We start from the raw sequence: 21,558 nt of genomic DNA, 5'->3' as shown, positions 1-21,558 counted from the left end.
CATTTGTAACATTTCGGTCACCTGAAAAGTCTTGCATTCAGCATTTAGTTGCACTAAAAGACCCTGTAAAGAGTTGGATGTTCAGTTTTATCTGGTAAGTACATTTTAATGGTTTTAAAAGCCTGTTTTTTGGTAGCATTATAAAAGTTAACCAAAGACTGCAAATAGACTGCGCTAACCAAGCTAGTAGCTAGCAGCTAGTGTTAGGGTGAGGGTCAACTCCACCCTCTCGTCTAAATTTGGTCACCTCACATAAAATCCAAGATGGTGACGGTTGAAATGCTAAATTGAGGCTTCAAATTGGTAGGTGGTCCACAAACCAATAGGTGATGTCATGATGGCTACGTTTACTATTTTTTACAGTCCTCCTATCACAAATATTGAGACGGAAAGCTTCCAACATTTACAGACTTTAAAAATATATAAGCAGTATTTCATAAAGCCCTCCTTTCTCTTCACGAAAAAAAATCAAAACAGAAGCATGAAACAGTTTCCTATTAAAAACTTTAATGGAAAAAGGTGAATCTGTCCTCCCACGATGATTGAAAAATCACAAGTGTATAAAAACTCTGAATTTCTTCCTCAGTGTAGTTTTGTGAGCTGATATGAAACAGCAGCGAAAGTCCAATACAGATCCAAAGATTGTGATTCAGGCTGTAATCAGTAGCGGGCCCCACTGGAACCATAACATAAACTGCTGTTTCAAAGTCAATCAGTGTAGATAAATATCTCATCAAAAGTGCAGCAAAAGCATAATTTCAGTGATATACGACACTCATCAGGGATATATGCAAAATTATGTAAAAAAAAAAAAGAAGCTGTGTGGCTGCAAATAAAAAGGTAGGGTCGAGGATATTTTTGTGCATTACTGTATGTGGGTGCTTCTTCGTCACTAAAAATCAAACAACCCCCCCCCCCCCCTTGATTGAAAACATTTGCATTTACGTGCTACAGTCCCTCCCTCATCTCATTACTACACAATTAACGGGCAATTAGAGTTTATAGAGGGTGAATTAGCTGACATGTAGAACAGACCTAATGTACTGGGAGCGTAGAGGGATATTACCCAACACAAGAGAGAGAGCGAGAGAGAGAGAGAGAGAGAGAGAGAGAGAGAGAGAGAGAGAGAGAGAGAGAGAGGAGGAGGAGGAGGAGGAGGAGGAGCAGGAGGGGGAGGCGGAAGGCAGGAGATGAACCAGAAGGGGGAAATCAGATCAGAGGGGTCGAGGGGGGTTCTGGGGTTGTTCTCAAAATGCAGGGTGTAAATGAGAGAAGGAAGTGAAGGTGAGTCAGGACAAGATGGGAGAGAGAGAGAGAGAGAGAGAGAGAGAGAGAGAGAGAGAGAAGGAGGAGGAGGAGGAGGAGGAAGGCAGGAGATGAACCAGAAGGGGGAAATCAGAGGGGTTCGGGAGGAGTTCTGGGGTTGTTCTCAAAATGCAGGGTGTGAATGAGAGAAGCAAGTGAAGTGAAAAATGGCCTGAAGAGGGTGAGTCAGGACAAGATGGGAGGGAGAGAGAGAGTAAATGTCAGAGCGATGGTGGGTTATAACTCTCGTTACCTTGGGGAGCAAAGCAATATGTACTGAGTCAGTGCATGCTGGCAGGAAGTCTATAAGGTCAAGTTTTACTTCTTTCATATGTTAATGTTTATCTGCATGTCTGAGAGTCAGAGTTTATGTTCCTAATCAAATTCACGTTGTGTCAAACTAACATGTGGACCAAACACTATATGTAAAAAAAATACTACACAGTAAGTTAGACTGATAGATGGGATCATTGCTGCCCTTTTTTTATAGTGAGACTTTCCTCCAGATCCATCAGTGCATCCTCGTCTGTCAGCCTCTTTAATGAATATTATTACACTTGTCAATCATGAGAGTCTGAAAATAGAAACTGTGAGACAAACCAAGTGTGTCTTCACTAAGAAAATGTAAGGATTCACAAACCCAAGTTATGGAAAATGCTAGCACTAAAATATTATTTTAAAAATAGCAAATAAATAGGGAAAATATAGTAATTAGAGTCGGTCTGTAAGTGTTTAAAGATGGATATTTATTATGTAATTTCCCTTTTTTCCACACTCACAAAAAGATTAAAACCCTAACCTGTTGAAAAATCAGAGAAAAAGACCATTTTTTTCCTCCCATGATTAAACTAGAAGCTTTACTTTTTTTTTTAAAGCAGAATTTCTTCTTAAATGTTTTTGTATATTTATAGATTTCAGATTTTTCTCTTTTTAACAAGAAAAGTAACACAAGCTTCGTAAAGTAAAAAGCAAATTTGAAAAAGTTTTGTTTGGGTTCATCTTTTTTTTTAAAATATATCCATATATACTTTATTGCATGGATGCATTGTAAGATTTAAATTTGCTTATATTAGGCGCAGAGGTGGTCGAGTGGTTAGAGTGCATGCCATATAATGTACGCAGCCGACCCCGGTTTGGGTCCCGATCGGAGGTCCTTTGCTGCATGTCATACCCCCCCCCCCCCCCACCCCCCCTCTCCCATGTTTCCTGTCGGTCTACTGATAAATAAAGGCGTCTATGCCAAACAAACAAAATCTTAAAAAAAAAAAAATTGCTTATATTAGATCAAACTCAAATTCAAGGATTTTCACAATGTATTGGTGTAAAAAAAAAATATTAATATGCAAAAAGGAAGTGAAAAAGCCAAATAAACTGTAAGAAAAATGTATATATAGAATACACATATACTGTATATACCCATACATACACACATATATACATACTGTACTCATGTATTTTGATGAATCTTGAATTCTCCTTTTTAAATCATTAAGATTGAAAACCAGATGTTTATTGTCTGTTACTGTAAATGCTGTTTGAGGGGGTTTATCTCACTGTCATGTAGATTTTAAAAGTTTCATAATAAAATATCTACACATATTGCAAGATGTGACAACTGATTTAAAGATTTAGGAAAAATTACCATAAACAGTGCTTACAGGCAGCTTAAAGAGTCAACATCAATCAGCTGGAGTCAGTAAAAACAGCCTCTTCGTATTGAACTCCTCATATCTATTTCTATCAATCTCATTCCACCTTCATTTATTTCTGTCTGCTTCACTTTATCCATCTGGATCTATTTCTATCTAACTGTCTTTTTCTATCTGTCTTAATCTCTTCCCCCTCCTGTCTTTCTCTGCTACCTTCTGTCTACATCTATCCACTCTGATCTACTTCTATCTCTGCCTGCCTCCATTTACCTTCATCTCTGTCTTCTCCATTGTGCTTTTTACCTACTTTGTCTCCACTTCATCCTCCTTTTTTTGTCTCCTTCTGCCTTTAAACGCTCATCTCTATGAGCCCATTTTACCTCGGCTCATCTCAGTGGTGGAAAGTTATCAAATACATTAACTGAAGTACTGCATTTAAGTGCAATTTTGAGGCACTTCAACTTTACTTGAGCGTTTTCATTTGATGCCATTTTATACTTTCACTTTGCTTTATACTTCAGAGTGAAATATTCTACTTTCTACTCCACTACATTTATTTGACAGGTTTAGTTACTTTTCACATGAAGATTTGTAATGGATAATATAACAAGCTTTTAAAATACAACACATTGTTAAAGATGAACCAGTGGTTTCAAACCTTTTTGTCTTTTGACGTCTTTACTAAAAGCAGTGTGTAGTCAGGCTCACATTTCAGATGTATATGAGTTGTTAACAGCTCCACCAAATAGTGATTTTTCCCTCTAAACTTCTCACATGGTTTCATTTCAATAAATGTTCAAATGATCCAATATTTCAGCAAAAATCAAAGATTAGAGAAAAAGTCCAAAAACTGAAAACACATTTGTGTATCAGTATAAACTAGCTAACTGTATATAAAGTAGAGTAAACTAGCTAACTGTATATAAAGTAGTATAAACTAGCTAACTGTATATAAAGTAGAGTAAACTAGCTAACTGTATATAAAGTAGAGTAAACTAGCTAACTGTATATAAAGTAGTATAAACTAGCTCCACCTCCAGCAGCTACAACAGTAACATGCTGCTCTAACACTGATGCTTCACTATTAATAATCTAATGATGTCATATATAATAATAATATATCACTACTTTTACTGTAATACTGCATACTACATCACTCATAATACTGCAGTACTTTTACTGTAATACTTAAACTAACTACATCAAACTCATAATACTTATATAACTTTGTGTTAGTAGGATTTTTCATGCAGCCCTTTAACTTGAAATGTAGTATTTTTACTTTGCTGTATTTGTACCTTTACTTAAATAAAGGATCTGAATACATCTTCCATCATTGCTTCATGTCTACCTGTCTTCATATGACTGTAGCAATTTAGACCCTTGAGTGAGCGTTCGCATTTATCCATCTTTTTACAATTAAACTTTGATGTCGATTTGTTAGAAATAAATAGGCAGCGGGTGAATTATTTATGGTGGGATTTAAAAACACTGAATCAAGCACGCTGCTGAAAAAAAAAAACACCCATGCACAGATCAATAATAAATCACACAGCAGCAAGAGGGAGAAGGAAGCGTTGAGCGAGGCATTTATAGTGCACTGGTGTGGTAAATATAAAAATGTGGACACACACACATACACACGGGCGATCACAAATACATTTATTTCATTTGGAGTTGTATTCCGGCTGATGATTTATAAAGGAGTCGCAGAGGCCTTGGTCGCTTAATAGAGAGGACAAAAACGAGGACAGACAGCTAATGTCGGAGGAACGCAGCCTTCTGTTTGCTGAGCACAAAGGCAGTCTGGTTCAGCTTTCATCTAGCATTGAGCAGAGATCCACACTCCTCCATTTTCTTCCTCTCTCTCTCTTTCTCCTGTTTCTCCCTCTTCTTCTTCTTCTTCTTCTTCTTCTTCTTCTTCTTCTTCTTCTTCTCTCTCCTCTTCTTTTCCTTGCATAAAAACACACACTAGGATGCAGCCTCAGTCGGTTGCTCACACATCCCTGATTCCCTGTTCTTTGTAATTCAATTATCAGCACAATTGAGTTACTCCTCATGATTCACTTGAATAGATCTCTCATCAGAGAAACACAGAGCTGGAGAAAAAAAAAAAAAAAAAAAAAAGATAAAATGCCTGGGCGTCTGGCGCTGCTGACTGTTTAATTTCTCAGGAGTGGGAGAATAGGCATACTGTGTACACGGAGGCAGCTGCATTTCCAACCCAGGAAGCCACTTTAGACGCACTTTGCACTGATGTAAGACCACATCTGGGAAATTATGGAGAGCGATAGGCGGATAAGGCCTATCATGATTCTGGATGACCCTCTTTAAAAAAAGCCACACCAGGAAAAGGGCTTTTCACCGTGTGCTTATCACACCATTTAAAACCTCTTTGGTGACATGAAGCTGTTCAACGTCACTCTTTGATTCTCTGTGAATCCTTTCCTGCTTGTAGTGTTTTTAAAATTCAATTCTTGTGCACGTATTATCAGTGTGATGGCTCTTCTCTTTTCTCTCTTCTGTCTCTCTCTCTCTGTCTTTCTCTTTTTTTCTCTCTGGAGCTGGGTCACCTTGAATGTCTCTCTCTCTCTCTCAGATCAATCATTTTGCTGACGAGTATTTGTGCTTCTCTCTGTTTTTTTTTTCTGCTGGTGATGCAGCGAGAAAGACAGAATCTAATCGACTCAATACGCCCCAATCCTCCGAGACTTGCACTGTCTTTTTTTTTTTTTTTTTTTTTTTGAGCGGTGCACATTACAGATTTTGACTGAATTGACCACACATGCTGCTGTCAACAACACACTCATGGACAGATTAGGACACGATGGTTTCCCCCCAGGGGGCACGTAGGCCTGAACGTGGATCCCTCCTATCTAATATCACTCCTCACGGCTCCGGGGCTCAGACTGCGAGGTGTCAGTACAGAAGCAGAACGGTCCTAAATAAAACCTGAGGGTGCCAACACTCTGTTTGAAGATGTGAAGGCTCCCTTGTTGTGAAGTCTTCAAAGTGAAGGTGAAGGCTATTTCATCATTTTTTCAGATGGACTTTTCACGAAGCCTTTTGCCCTTTGACACTCTAAAAAAAAAAAAAATGACATCAACACAAACTCTAGACTAGAGGTCTCTGGGTCTCTGAGTACGTCAAGTATATAATGGGCCTCATGCTAGAAGCCATATATGAAGACTTATTTTGTTCAGAATCTATTGATTTCTAAGATTCAACAATGTTTTCTTATTGAGAAGATGAGAAGATTTTACAAGTGGTTGAAAGCACTCGTACCAAGATGAGACAAAAGCTCAGCGACCCTGCATTACACTCACTATGTTACTCTAAGTGTAATACAATCTGTGTGAATAAATAGCCAGTAAAAGTAATTTAATCCATGCAAAAGATCATCAGACGACCGGGGAGGGTGCACTTTGAAATCACAATTTTACGATGGCAGAGGCTTAGCGGTCGATGACTGTCTTCTATCAGCCAACCCCATTTCATTACTGCTTTAGTTCATCTTCTTCTTGCTGCCTTTTTTTTTTTTTTTTTTGGTGGCATCTCTCCCATTACTGGACACGTGCCAGTGTATTTTCACACAGCAACAACAGCTGCCCTTATATAGTGTTTAGGGGGCGTTACCTATGCTCATAACAAACAATCGGCCACAGGCCTCCAATTTAAGATCAAGTGGGATCCATCATTCAGCACACCCACCTGCGTAAGAGCTGATTTTGCTGCATCTGGAGTCGACCTCTCTTATTTGTTCTCTTACCAGAAATTTAAGAGGATGTTGCTGCATGAGGGCCAACGTTATGTTAAAGTGGTGCTCCTGTGTTTTAGTATTGCTCTTCTGGAAAAGTTTAGGAACACACAAGAGGCAGATTTAAATAAGAATGGTCAGATCCAAGCCTGAGATATTCAGTGCTTAGTATGGTTCAGGCACCAAATATGCTGGAGACTACAATTCCCATAATACAACTCAACATGTCTTTCCTCAGACACCACTCAATTCTTTCAAACTCCATAGCTGTAATACAATCTTAAAGGATAAATTCACAATTTTAAGGTCTGCTCAGGGGCGATAAATGAATAAGAAGCACTCGTATGAACAGATTGGTTCTTAAAATGTACGTACAATTGATTCAAGAACATTTGTGGCATCCATCGTTTTTCTCTTCAGTACAAACAAAATTTAAGAGTGGTCGTGCATGTCATACATAGATCATTTCTGCCTTTCTCCACAGGGGTCAAAAACACTTGTTCGACTTGCAATCATAATTATAAGGCCTTAATCTGAATTAATTTAGAGTTTATATATGGTTTGCTATATTATTGCCATATCATCATCATGGCTGCCAAATTACTGAAAGGTTTGTTAGATTTATTAGTTTTTTTATCGGCATATTTTGGTGCAGGAACTTCTACATTTCAGTAGTTGCTGGAAACTTCTCTTTATCCGGCAGATGTCTCTGTAGACTGTAATTTTCTCCTCTAATAACTCAGTGACTGTCACATCCCTTGACCGCCTCCCATCATGGAGCGCTTTGCTATAGAAAGATGTTGTTTTTTTTTTTTTGTATTAAACTTCATATCAAAGCATTTTCTCTTTATTTCTATCACAGTGCAGAGCTGCTCTAATGACACATCGGCTGGATTCATGTTTTCTAATTGATTTTTGCCCCTGACTACTGACTCTCTGGAAGCAGGACTTGAAGCTCTGCAGTGTTTTTCTTTTTGTGTGTGAATAAAGCTGGACTACATGGAGCCTTGTAAGGCAATTTTAGGGACTGGGTTTATGTTAATGACCACATCTCATGAACACACACCTGGTCATGAACAGGTGTCATTCATCAGGAGATTTTTAGGCAGTTAAGAGAGTTTGTTGGATCCAACTTAGAAAACAAGTAGAACAAAGTCTGTTTTTCTTGCTGTAATCATTCCTCCTATTCATACTGACCATTAGAGTCAAATCAAGTAGATATCTTTCAATGCTGCAGTCTTTTTAGTGTCTATACTTCCACCACAGCTCAACAGAGAAACACTGTCCTTCAAGACACAAAGAGGGGGAACAAAGATAACCCACTTGATATGACTAATTCAGACTGCTGAAGCCTCATATTACATTCATGTTGTATAATTTTTTACTCAAAACGGGAACTGTAGATTTTGAGGAGGGAGGAGGAGGAATGATTGCAGCAGTTTTTATGTTCATATGAGCACCTGATTGTTGTTTTAACAGACAGGAAAGAGTGTGAGTTCAAGTTGAGACAAGTAACCTGAATTTCATATATAAATTGGTGGACTGCCCCTTTAAAGACAAAACTGATGCATGTTATGACTTTTTTATGAGTGTGCACCGACTGTATATGAAAACTAAGAGCTTTTCCTCTTTGATGATGAGAAATGGTTTAAATTATGTGTGTATTGAGAAGAAGTGAGAGGAGAAGAGCAGAGTGGGTTTGACCTGTCAGGACTGGAGACATGGTGTTGGCACATTCTGTGGGTGTTTGCGGTGACAGCACTGACCGTTTGCTTTATGTCCGGGATGCCGATTCGAAACACCATCATGGCGATGTGGGCGTCTTCAGATGGCACCGAGCTGGCGCTGCGCTCCTTCAGCCTCCTCTGCTGCTGCTGCTGTATCTGATTGGCTGGCTGTTGGTGCGTGGGCCCCGGGTTGGATGAATAGGGGTTTGTGGTGTGCCCAGGGTTCCCTGACCGGACCTGTCTGTCCCCGGTGGGTCGCCCGGCCAGTTTACCTGACTGCCTGTGTCCCTCACCCCTTCCCCCTCGAGACAGACCTCCTCCTCGCCTGACCTCCTCCACCATCTCCTCCTCGTCATCTTCCTCTTCCCCCTCCAGCTCGCCATTCTCCTCCTCCCCGTCCTCATCGCGGTCGTCCTCTTCCATTTCCTCCTCCTCTTCTTCCTCCTCCTCCTCCTCGTCCTCCGCCCCTGGGTAGAGATGTCGATTGTTTCCCAGCATCCTTTGTTGCTCCTCGTCGCTGGACAGGGGGCTGAATGGCATCGTCATGGCGACACAGAGGGCGACACCAGTGGCAACACCATCATTCCCAGAGAGACACTGAACAGGAGGTGGGGTGGGGGGGTGGGGGTGGGTGAGGGGCAGAAGGAGAAGAAGTGATTAAAACAAAGACAAAGCAAAACAAACAACAGAAGTTTGTGAGAAGTTTCTTCACACATCACTCTCTAACAAACTCTGGTTGCTATGGGAACAGACTGCTACAGACATACAGCACTTCTAACCTTCACCGCATGATGACACCTCTTGTATAAATACTGTTAATTTTCAGCTCTCAGACTCTCACCAGACATTCAGACTTCATGCTACAATGATTTCTAACATGCAAAACACAAACCAGTGTCTCACTCCACAGTACTACCGCTGATATTATAAAACTACTATACCTCTAATACTAATATACCTCTAATAAGAGTTCAGGTACTACTTTTAAAGAGTTGCATTGTTGAGGTAATAGTATGTGAAACATGTATTGTACCAAAACTACTAAACTAAACCAAACTAAACCAAACCCAGCCCAGCCAAACTAAACTAAACTAAACTAAACCAAGCTAAATTAAACTAAACTAAACTAAGCCAAACTAAACCAAACTAAACTAAACTAAGCTAAACCAAACCAAACCAAGCTAAGCTAAGCTAAGCTAAGCTAAGCTAAACTATGCTAAGCCAAACTAAACTAAACTAAGGTAAACTAAATTAAGCTAAACTAAAATGTAGAGATGGAAAATGTCAGACAAACTCTGATATTCATTTCTGTTCTGATTCAGCTCATATTTTAGCACATCCGCCACTTTTCATTAGTGAGTAGGTTGTCATGAACTTTGGGATGGTGGTTATTCATTTAATCAATCAATCAATTAGACTTAATTTGTGTCACACTTTTCATACAAAACAAAATGTAACACAAAGTGCTTCACACAATAAAACAATACACCCCTCCCCCTTACTTACACACACACACACACACACACACACACACACACACACACACACACACACACACACACACACACACACACACACACACACACACACACACAAAGCAATAAATTACTGTATTTAATGAAGCACTCAGTAATAATAGCACTCAATTAAAAAACAGGAGCGCTATCATGAATCTCATCAAACACCAGATGTAGGATTAGAAATAACTAAAAACCCCAAATCAGGTAATAATAGAGATGTGAAGTATGACATTAAATAAATAAATAATTAAATAAAAGCACCAAACTGTAGATTAAAAAGTAAATGAGGGCACGAGATAAACTGTCTTATCTTGTGCTCTCATTGTGCTTATCTTCTTGCATATTTTATCTTTACTTATTGCAGTTTTTTTAATGTATCCTCATAAGATACATAGTAGTGTCAAAATCTATTAAGCAGACTGCTATGAACTCTCCATTCATGTTTCCACATTATGAACTTTCCTCTACTAACTTCTTCAGCAGCCTGAAATGTAAACTATACACATTTTGAATTTTTGCTGAGTAAATTTAAGCTCCCTGGAGGATTAACTGTGTTAGATTTTAATGACTCAGTGACCGAGTACATTCTTTGTTATGTCCAACACTTGTGTAATGTCGTTTGTAATAAACAAAGCAACCCTCTACTCAACCCTGTCTGCTGCAAATTATGTGTATATACTTCTAAATTGAAACAGCAAATATGCTTTGAAGGAAACATAATGCTGCCTGACGTTTTCTGTCAACTTAATGAGAAAATGTTTTTTAATTAACATATTTGACAAGTTGGGGGGAAAAAATATTGATACTGAGTGTATGAGTAAAATATTAAGTTCCTAGATCATTTACTGGGTTATTTAATATTTTTATGGTAATGTCTGGGCACTGGAGGCTCTTGGTTAAGGTTAAGGAAACATTATGGTCTTGGTTTAATAGAGAGGAAAAAGTCCACAGTGACTTGAAGCACAATGTGTGAATTAATATTTAACTAAAAACACAATCTTTCATTTACCTGCTTTTGTTGCCTAACCCTGGCGCTTTTCCACTACACAGTTCCAGCACTACTCGGCTCGACTCGGCTCAACTCGACTCGACTCGGTTCCAGGAACGACCTTTTCCATTACAAAAAGGTACCTACTCAACGTGGGCGGGGTCGTCATAGCAACGCCTCCGCGAAACTGCCGTCACTTCGTTTTATACGCGACACAAACACATAAACAATGGAGGACATGGAGGCAGTGGTGTACTTGCTGCTGTATGTGGCTTTCTGTCACATACAAAGCAAGAACATTGAGCCGTATGGCTGTAACACTGTTGCCGGTATTTAAAAATGGCGGGTTTGATTCTTGTGTGGGACGGCTCATGACTCTTCCGGCGACAACTCTTCTGACCAATCAGCGGCCGGCAGTTTGTTGACGTCACATTTAGTATCGGCTCGGCTCGCTTGGAACCTCAGCAGAGCAGGTACTAAAAAAGTAGCAGGTACCAGGTACTATCCCTGGTGGAAATGCAAAAAAACCTGAGTCGAGGCGAGTCATGCTGGAACTGTGAAGTGGAAAAGCGCCAATAGCGTTGATATTTTAAATTATCTGTCAAGAATTTTAATGTCCTGACTCCTGACAGTGTTTCCCTTAATTTTCTTTTAAATTAATTAAGAAACTTGTCATGGATTGATTTTGTTATTGCAGTTTCTTTAGACAGGATTAATTTAAAAGACAGTTTTTACTAATTAATTATCTTGAAGCTGTGTTTAAAAAAAAAAAAAGCCAATACCATCACAAATATATTCGTCTAACCCTTCACACGGCAAACAATTCGTCACTGAACTCTCCGCATTACAGACACTCATAATGGACAACAACACTTCATATGATAAACTGTACAGTCTCTTGCTCTTGTCATCACCCTTGAGAGAGCCAAGAAGCCACTTCAGAGCATCAGTGATGCAGCGCTGTACACAAGTATGAGCTCAGAGAGAGAGATAACAGATCTGTCCCCCGGCGGCTCTCTGTTGGCTCTGCACACTGGATCAGGATTTTCAGCACCACTACATTCTGGACAGCTCCACACGGCTCCAAAAACAGCAGAATAACAAGCGGCGAGAGGGACGACGGTCATATTCAGACACAGGAGGATTGACCAGTCAACAGGGTGGGACGGAGAAACACTAAAGGGAACATCTGATGTGAATATAACTAAGTACATTTACTCAACTCATGGATCTTATCATGTGCAGATGCAAACAACCAATGAACTGATCTTGCTTATAAGGCTCCATTTATGCTCAACGGACGTACGAAAATACGTACGTCTGTTTCAAACGATGTTACCGTCACTGCTCACATACTTCCATGCGTCCTTTACGTTGGCATGGATGTTAACCAATACATCCACCAGGGGGCAGCACTGAGTCAAAAGTTTATGACAACAACAAACTCAAAAACAAACATGGCGACTGTGGAGGAGATATTGATAATGTTCCTCTTGCATAAAAGACAAAAACGATATGTTTAAAGTTTCTAACCAACTCGCACAACCTTTCCTCAAAAAGTTCCGCCATTGTTATTTCTTCTTCGTGTCTCACTAGAGCTACGTATCGAGTAGTGACAGCAACACTGCCCTCCCATGGTTTCCGATGGTACTGCTCAGTTTCGTCCATATCCGTAAGCTTTATGGAAACGTGCAGAAATATGGACGAAATGAACGCAGAGCACGGACAGAAGGCTCCGTCCGTATCCGTATCCGTATTTAACGTTGAGCATAAATGGGCCTTAAGTATTGTGTGTGTATCTAAAGCCTGATACATCTGATTCCTCTGTGCTGCACCATCAGCAAACACATCCGTGACCCAAACGGCTGCACTGGGTCACATGTTCCTTCACCACTCAGAGTTTGGTCACATTAGTTTGTTTAGAAAAACCTCCAAAGACCGCAAATAACCATCGTGCTTTCACTCTCCGGAGAGTAGTCTTTTGTAATGAAGTTGCAATTGAGCACGTGCAAGAATGTGACTCAGTTTACAGTGTTTTGCCAACTTGTTGTCCTACATTTCACAACCTCTTGACTTTATATTAAAGTTATTTATAATGTGCAATGTAGAACAAAGTCAAGAGGTTATGGAACTTCTCTCCGGAGATAGAAAATGTGATTGCAGTTATTCATCTTTTGAGCCATTTTCTAAATAAACTAACATGGCTGCAAACTTTGTGGTGAAGGAACATGACATCCAACAGTGTGGCTCATTGAGGTGTTTTTAATAGTTTTTGGGCAATAACAGAAGTCTGCAGCACAGAGGAATACGATATATCAGGCTTAGGATACACACACAATACTTGTAGGTAAATCAATTCATTGTTGGTTTGGAAAATGAAGAAAAAATATAGAAAACTTGCAGCCAAACGTACATTTTTGTGGTTCAAATATGTTAATTTTTTACTATTTACTAAAAAAAAAAAGCAAAAATGTTACCCTGACACTGCCGTACAGGAGTCCAGATCAGCCCTATGACTCATTACTACAGTACAGGTTTAATTAATAAGATTGGTCCAGCTGTTAATTGTCTTCACACCTTTTAACTTGCATCCTTGACACAGAGATACAGAGTTAAATACTTCAGACAACTCTTCCCTTCAGATAACAGTTGTTATGGTTCCCCGATTATTATTTAAGCTACAGTAGAAATGTACTTTTGCTGTTAAGGAAATTAATTTTAGAGTCTAGTGAAATGGAAAAGAGGGTTCATCATATCATACGGGCCTATGATCGCACACAATCTTTACTTTTATATCACAGAGGAAAGGCTACAATTTCTATAAAGATCTTATTTTACTCCGTTTTACTTTAACTACAGATTATAACAGTTATGCTAACAGCAATGAACAGTGAAAACAATGTTGATTTATTACAATAGTTACTCTGCAGATCAAAATTTGACATGCAAAGATGTGAACACTTCTTCCACCACTGATCTGAATACTGAGTCTCAAATGGTTTCTCATCTTAACATTCATCCGGTAAGAAAAACAAGTTGTCTGTTTTCATTTCACTTTGAATGCAAATCCAATATAATGAGGCAACCTGAAATTGTAAATGTGTGTGTGTGTGTGTGTGTGTGTGTGTGTGTGTGTGTGCGTGTGTGTCTGTGTGTGTGTGTGTGTGTGAGAGAGAGAGGCAGCAGAGAGAGAGACACACACACACAGGGGAATCAGAGCCATGTTGTGAAACGAAGAAAAAAAAAAAAGTGTGAGACACATAATGTCAGAGTTTTCCTCAGATATGCTGAGCGGGAGCTAAACGACCAGCTGTCCAGTACGACAAGAAGAAAGAAAGGAGCGTAAAAAAAATGAAGGGGTGTAACGAGAAATGCAAAATAAAAGAGAAGGGTGAACAGTGTCTGGCGAGGTTTATTCATTATAACGTAATTTATGCTGATGTTAAGTCTAAAGCTTTTTGTATTGCTTTAGAAAAACAAACACGGCCTCTTTGTGTAAAACAACTTGGCTTCTTTGACACCGGTGAAGCAACGTTTTACCTTCGTCTGCTTTGGAGGTGATAGCTGGAATAAATGAAACTACTTCTCGGAAAAATTGGAATTCTTATCAGAATCACTTGATCTCTCATAAGCAACAAAAAAAACAATTTTCAGAAGCTAAACGGTTTCTTTTTTTTTTCCTGTTTGGAGAATATATATGACAGTTTTCTTTCTCTGTGTGTGTGTGCATTTTGATTTCTGCTCACTTCTCACACACACACACACACACACACATAAATAAACACACTGAGAGCGGGATCAGGTGTGAGAAACACTGAGTCTCTGGCAGCGTTCCTGTTCTCCGAGTTTTGAAAGCTTATCAGCAGGAAAACTTGTGTTTGTCACAGTCATAAAGAAAGATGAGAGATGACATACGAGCGTGCGGAAAACTGTAAAATTTGAACAGACACGACATCCAGATTTTGTCACCTGCTAATATACACAATAAACTGAGAGGACAAGAGATTAGTTACACACTGTGTTATTCTGTATTTTATGATTATTGATGCATAAACCTGTAAGGAGCATTTTAAATACCAGTCTCATTCTCTCTGGTTGTTAAATCCACGTTGATTTATCTCATTTTATGACCCAGTCATATGTTCTGAGTGTTTAATCTTTTTATCTACTGTAGTAAACTGTAACTACAGCCATCAGGTACATTTAGTGGAGCAAAAGGTGTTGCATTAAAATATACTTTTGTTGTTAAATATCTGAATTAATTAAAAACTTTAGGTTGAGAGACACCTGAAACACTATTATTATTATTGGTAGTAGTAGTAGTAGTTTAATTACAGTGAAACAAAGGGTATTATTAATATTATTGTTATTATTATTATTATTACTATCATTATTAGTTTACTTATAGTGAAGCAAACGGTATTATTAATATTATTGTTATTATTATTATTATTATTAGTAACATTAAAAGGACGTAGAAGGAACATAAAACAATATTGAAAAAAGAAATAAAACCAAAAAAACATTCATGTAATATAAGATGGAAGATAAAAATGAGTAATAATAATTTTAAAAAAAATAGTGAAAAGTAGCTAAAATATAGAATAAATATAAGTGCAAATCAAAAGAAGTGCAGTATAAATAAATAAAATATAAGATATACTAAAAATATATTAAACTGAGTAATTGCATCTTAATTAAACCTTATGTGCTCTTTTCTTAAAGTTGCGACAGCGCTACAAAAAGGTTAAAAAGCCTTTACTTGTACAATTAAATTAAAACTGATTTCTAACAGTTTAGATGAGTGCTGAAGGGATGAAAAAAAAAGACTCAATTAAAGCGAGCAGAACAGAGAGAGAGAGAGAGAAGAGGATAACAGAAGAGGAGAAAGGAGGGGAAGAGGAAGAGGAGGAGGAGGAGGCTAATTGTTGGAGAGAGAATTGATGAATACTGAGACAAGGGCAAAGAAAGAAAGAAGCAAGGTTGGCATAGTCTTGTGAGAAAGCTAACCAATCCGAGAGAGCTATCTGAAGAAGATATGATAATAAATCGAAGTGAACAAGTCGTATTTTTGCATAGTGCTGAGTAATCAGAGATAGGGAGAACTAGAGGAGAGGAAGGAGAGGGCGAGAGCAGTAAGGTAAAGAGAGGTAAGTGAGAGATAAAGGAGAAGATATACTGTATTTTAATGGAGAGCAAAGGGGGGAGAACAAAAGAATAGTGAAGGAGAGAGCAGCGAGGAAAGGAGTAGAGTGTGGGAGACGGCTGTGAAATCAAAAAGGTGTGAACTCACAGGGTTGGATGATGGAGAGCAGAGAGGATGTAGGTGGGGTTGAACCATGATACCAATGCCAGGATTTTTTTTTTTTTTTTTTTTTTTGGGCTAAAGTTGCCAGAATTGAATTTGGATTAGGCCCTATTCCACAATTTTGTTTTTTTTAATGCCAAGAAATCCCTCTCTTCTGTAGACTCTCACTCTTGTCATGTTAGAAAAGGCTTTGAATTGAAACAGCATTTAGACCCTCATGGGATCCTAAAACGCTCCATTGAAAGCCATAATTAATTCATTTTACGGTGAGAGGCGATTCTTAAAGGAGACAGGACTTTTTTTTTTAGTCATCTTCATACTGTTATTACTATATTAGAGGTCAGAGTGTGATAGCATGATTTTTGCATCGATTGATGGGTTAGTATTGGTCTTACATTCCAACATCTGTTCCAGGTTATATTTGACATGTGACGTGATATGGGGTTGTGTCCGAAATCGCTCCCTATTCCCTATACCAGAGGTGTCAAACTCATTTTCATTCAAGGGCCACATACAAAACAATTTGATCTCATGTGGGCCGGATTATTAAAAAGATGGAAGCAAGGAAGGAAGGAAAGAAGGAAGGAAGGAAGAAGGGAAGGAAGGAAAGACAGACAAAAGGAAAGAAGGAAGGACAGATGGAAGGAAGAAAGGAACAAACGAACGAAGAAAGCAAAAAAAGGAAGGGAGGGAGGAAGGAAGGACAGATGGAAGGAAGAAAGGAACGAACGAACGAAGCAAAGAAAGGAAGGTAGGGAGGAAGGACAGATGGAAAGAAGGACAGAAGGAAGAAAGGGAGGAAGGACAGATGGAAGGAAGAAAGGAAAAAATGAAGGTAGGGAGGAAGGACAGAGGGAAAGAAGGACAGAAGGAAGGAAGGAATGAAGAAAGCAAAAAAAGGAAGGAAGGTAGGAAGGACAGAGGGAAAGAAGGACAGAAGGAAGGAAGGAATGAAGAAAGCAAAAAAAGGAAGGAAGGTAGGAAGGACAGATGGAAGGAAGGGAAAGAAGACAGGAAGGAAAGTGGGCCGGATTGGACTCCTCGGCGGGCCGGTTCTGGCCCACGGGCCGCATGTTTGACACCTCTGCCCTATACAGTGCACTTAGCCTCCATCATTGTAATCTATATTTTACCCTTAGCAGTGTTCATGGCATGTACACTGCGATTAGTCAGTGTCCGAAATCTTGGTATGCTTCTACTGAGTGAACTATTTAGTGTTTATTATAGAGGGAGTAGAGAATGAGTGAATAAAGGAATGATTTCGGACACACCCGTGTTAGTGGGAGCAGCGCCACAGAGTCTGGTGTCCAGCTGATAAAAAGCATGATTGGCTTCTGACTGTATTACTGTCAGATGTGTTATGAAACCAAGTGCCTCATCAGTGAGATCTCACATGTTTATAGCCACACCTATGTACTCTATGTAAGTATTTACTTCTATATATGAATGTGTGTATAACTGTATATAGAAATGTTGGTATTGTGTGGATCTCTTTATGTTTTGTCTTGCCTATGTAAAGCGCTACATAAATAAATTTGACTTTTAATTTTACTTCTAGTATTTGTTGTTGATTCCTTCTGATGCAGCCTGTGCAGGATGACATTGATCCAGTGCTGTTATTAAAGAGCCTGAAGTGAGAATCATCGTCTCCTGTTTCTGATTGTGTCTTCATCATCAATAAGAATCTACTCCAGCATCTCCGGTGAAGAAATCTGCCTATAAAACTTCCATAATGTGAGATGAACAATAGATAAATGCTCCCTGCAAGTCGAAACCCAGGGATTTAGCCTGCTCTGAATGTTTCGTTAGCATGTCCACAAATAGCTGCCCTAATGTAGTCTTTGTTACTAAGGTTGTTCCACAGGTTGTTCATATTATCGACTCGGATACTGCAGATCAGATTTTGGCTCAAACACATACAAAAGCCTGTAAGAAGTTGACATTTTGAGTAAAGAAGAGGAAAACAAGTGAAATCCTACTACCACTTGATTAAGTCACGGACATATTATAGGACGTAGATACTGAACTCAAAGATGGCGTCTACTCACTCGAACGAAAATTACTCATAAGGTTCATGATCCAAAAAGTGCGTGGCCGATTTAAAGTGTTCACTGAAATACCGTGTGGTCGCGCAAGATCCCGCACAGACCACCTTCGAAATTGAGCCACTCATCTTCACGTTGGAAATCTTGCGCGACCACACGATAGTTCAGAGATTGCGCGAGATTTCAACGATGTTTACAGCTTTAGCAGTAGCAGCAGAGTAAAAGCCATCAGGTAAGTGTTATTTTAATAAACTCCTGGTGGACTTAAAAACTTTCCGATGCATCGATTTATGAGTAAAGACTCTACTTGTACTACTGAAGAAGTTTGATATCAATCCAGGCATTATTAGTGGGGTAACTTATGAGATACACTGTTGGTTCCATTAGCGCTCTAACTCCGCTAATTTGCAACCAAATGAAAAGAGAAAAGATGTTTAGATAGACGTAATGGTGGATATGACGCTAGACTGAAATTACACCAAACCATTGCTGTAAGTTGTCAGGGGATCAGCTGTTTTTGCTTTTCTGTTCATCTGGTTTTGTTTACTACCTCTCTTGTCATTGCAGATATTGCCACTCCCCTTCCTGCTTCCCCGCCTTCTTCCACAGCTGGCCCTCAACATCATCATTAGCCTCCCACTCGGTCTCCCTTTCATATCCTGCTCTTCTTCAGTTGTTTTCCGTCAGATCATTTATCCTCTACTCTTGCTTGTTCTGTTCTGCCTGAGACTCGCCTGTTTTTGATAGAGGTTTCTTTTGGACCTTCCTCTGTCAGTTTAGTTAGCTTTTTAGTTTGAAGCCTAGTTTTTGTTTGTGAGTTCATACATTTTTGGTTTTGGACACTTGCTTTTCAGCTGACTCGTGCTTTTGGGTCCAGCAACTCCTGAGACATTACAAAAGTTGTGTTTCTACCACTGTTCCTGCCTGTGGAAATACTTTACTTTGGCATAACTTCATGAATTTTAAAATCATTTTCCTGGGCTCTAGAAAAGTTTTACAGATCTACAACCTTCATGAATGAAAAACAAATAATACAAAGTGTATTAATTGACCTTATCTACAGTTTAAGGTGTCCTGTCAACAGTTTTATAGAACTCTCCTATAATGGGGAAAATGCTTTTTGGGATTTTTTTCGCTTCACTAAGAAAAATTGGCAGCAGGATTGAAGTCTGGCTGCTTTATCCAGCTCTTTTAATACATCCAGGGTTTACATGGTCTTTGGAGTTGTCAGAAGCTTCTTTAAGCTAAGTCAGAACAGAGAGGGCTCATTAGGAGAGGAGCCTCAGACCATGTCCACACTAAGCCGGCTCGACTCATAAACTCATCTTTTTTCTCTCTTTTTTTGGCCGGACAAAAACCGGATGAGCTTTTTTTAAAAACAGCCTCCAGAGTGTGTAAATGTGAACATGCTGGCTAGTCCTAGCAGTGTGTACGGGGGGGAAACTTAGCTTTGTAGAAACACACGCTAAACAGATGGTGGCAGTAAGTTCAGCATTTCATGGGAAGAGGACAAAGAAGATAACGATAGAAACAATGATCGTGGAAGGCCTCATGTGAGTATCCTTTGCTTTATTGTCTACTTTGGTAGCTTGTTTAGAGCTAAACGTAGCTAACTTCCACCTTTCTCTTGCTGAAACTGTCTTAATGTGCATGCAATAAACAAAATACCACCAGTAGGAGGAGTATTACCACTTTTGGCCTTTAAATGTGGATCAAGTATTTGCACAAATTCCTGCGTTTTGGGATTTAGCCGCCTTAATATAAATGTAGCCATAAAGAGACAGGAGCTAAAACGGCCTGTTTCAGTCAGAGGCTGAACTGAGGGTCTGCAAAAAGAGCCAGTATAAGATAAATAAGTCATTTTTTTGAACTGTAAAACATGCAAAGATATTCCAGTATAGCCTCAGAACATAAACATAGAAAATCTGCATGATGCATCCCCTTTAAGGCAAGCAGAGGTAGGTTTCATAGCAGACTGACACCTTGAAGCTGCTGAGTAAAATCCACCCACACCACCCAGCGATCATCAGCCTTCTGAAATAATAATAATCTGAAAAATAGATGGCATAGCTGATCTGTTTTTCATGTGTTCTTTCTTGTTCTATCATGTTTTTTTATGTTGTTTTTTAAAAAAAGGTTGATATTAGCAGATAATAGGTCTGATCCTCGGGGAAGGAACCGAGGAAATTGAAGGCGGAGCTAAAAGGCTGAATCCAAACTTTTCAGAGAATCACTCATCGTCAATTAAGCTGGAACGGGTCAGGACAGAGGGCAAATCATGAGGAAGTGATAATCAGTTCCCGGGAGAAAAGTCATGACTCACACATAAAAGACCTTCATAATGAACGCCTGTGTGTGTGAGCTTATGTGTGTCTATCAGAGTGAAGATGAAGGGGGGCGACGGAGCGATTAGATATTACCTAATGCCAACAAGTGATAATCATCTCCTTCGCTCGCTGTCATAAATCTTTATCTCTCCACGTTCTCCTTGGAGAGCTGTTTCAGTTTCAGGTCATATCATTAACACTTTCAGGCAGCACGGAAACGTACAACTATATTAACCCAGCTAACCCTCGACTCATCGAGCAATCAGCAAAGTTAGCTCCACGAGGGACGGATGTGTGCGCTCCGTGTGTGTGTGAGAACAGCGAGGCATTTCAAGTCAATCGATTTTCAAATTAAAGATGATCCAGGTGCACAAAGGACAGCGTGCATGATGCATTTTAGACAATATTAAAGTGACAGTAATGCTGTTACTTCTTATTAAAGTTGAGATGAAATGAAAAATGGCCTTTAACCCTCCTGTCGTCGTCCCGGGTCAAATTGACCCCATCTCTTTTGACTGTTCCTTCTTTCCTCCCTCTTTCTTAAATTTTTCCTTCGTTCTTCCCCTCCTTACATACTTCTTTCCTCACTTCCTTCCTTCCTCTTTTCCTCCATCCCTCCTTCCTCCCCTCCTTTCTTCCTTCCTTCCTTCCATCCTCCCTTCTTGTCTTCCTTCCTTTCCTCCATCCCTCCTTCCTCCCTTCCTTCTTTCCTCCCTTCCATTCTTTCCTTCCTCCTTTCCTTCCTCCCTTCCTTTCTTCCTTCCTTCCTTCTTTCCTCCCTTCCTTCCTTCCTTCCTTTCTTTCCTTCCTCCCTTCTTGTCTTCCTTTCTTCCATCCTCCCTTCTCGTCTTCCTTCCTTTCCTCCGTCCCTTCCTTCTCTCCTTACTTCCTTTGTTCCTTCTTTCCTCCCTCCCTCCCTTCCTTCCTTCCTT

At 39.4% G+C, this 21,558-nt stretch overlaps 1 protein-coding gene across 1 annotated transcript in view; it reads right to left on the bottom strand.

Moving 5' to 3' along the window:
- The window catches only part of shank1 (SH3 and multiple ankyrin repeat domains 1), a 70,711-nt gene extending 61,727 nt beyond the window's left edge, over positions 1-8,984 (bottom strand). The window contains exon 1 of the mRNA XM_053338485.1: positions 8,478-8,984. Within this exon, the coding sequence (XP_053194460.1) occupies positions 8,478-8,984 (507 nt within the window). The remainder of the gene's footprint in view (positions 1-8,477) is intronic.
- Between the last annotated feature and the right edge of the window lie 12,574 nt (positions 8,985-21,558).

Source organism: Scomber japonicus, chromosome 18, assembly GCF_027409825.1.
Source record: "Scomber japonicus isolate fScoJap1 chromosome 18, fScoJap1.pri, whole genome shotgun sequence".
NCBI lineage: Eukaryota > Metazoa > Chordata > Actinopteri > Scombriformes > Scombridae > Scomber > Scomber japonicus.
The sequence above is the reverse complement of the archived record's forward strand: the minus strand, read 5'-3'. Positions and strand labels throughout refer to the sequence as shown.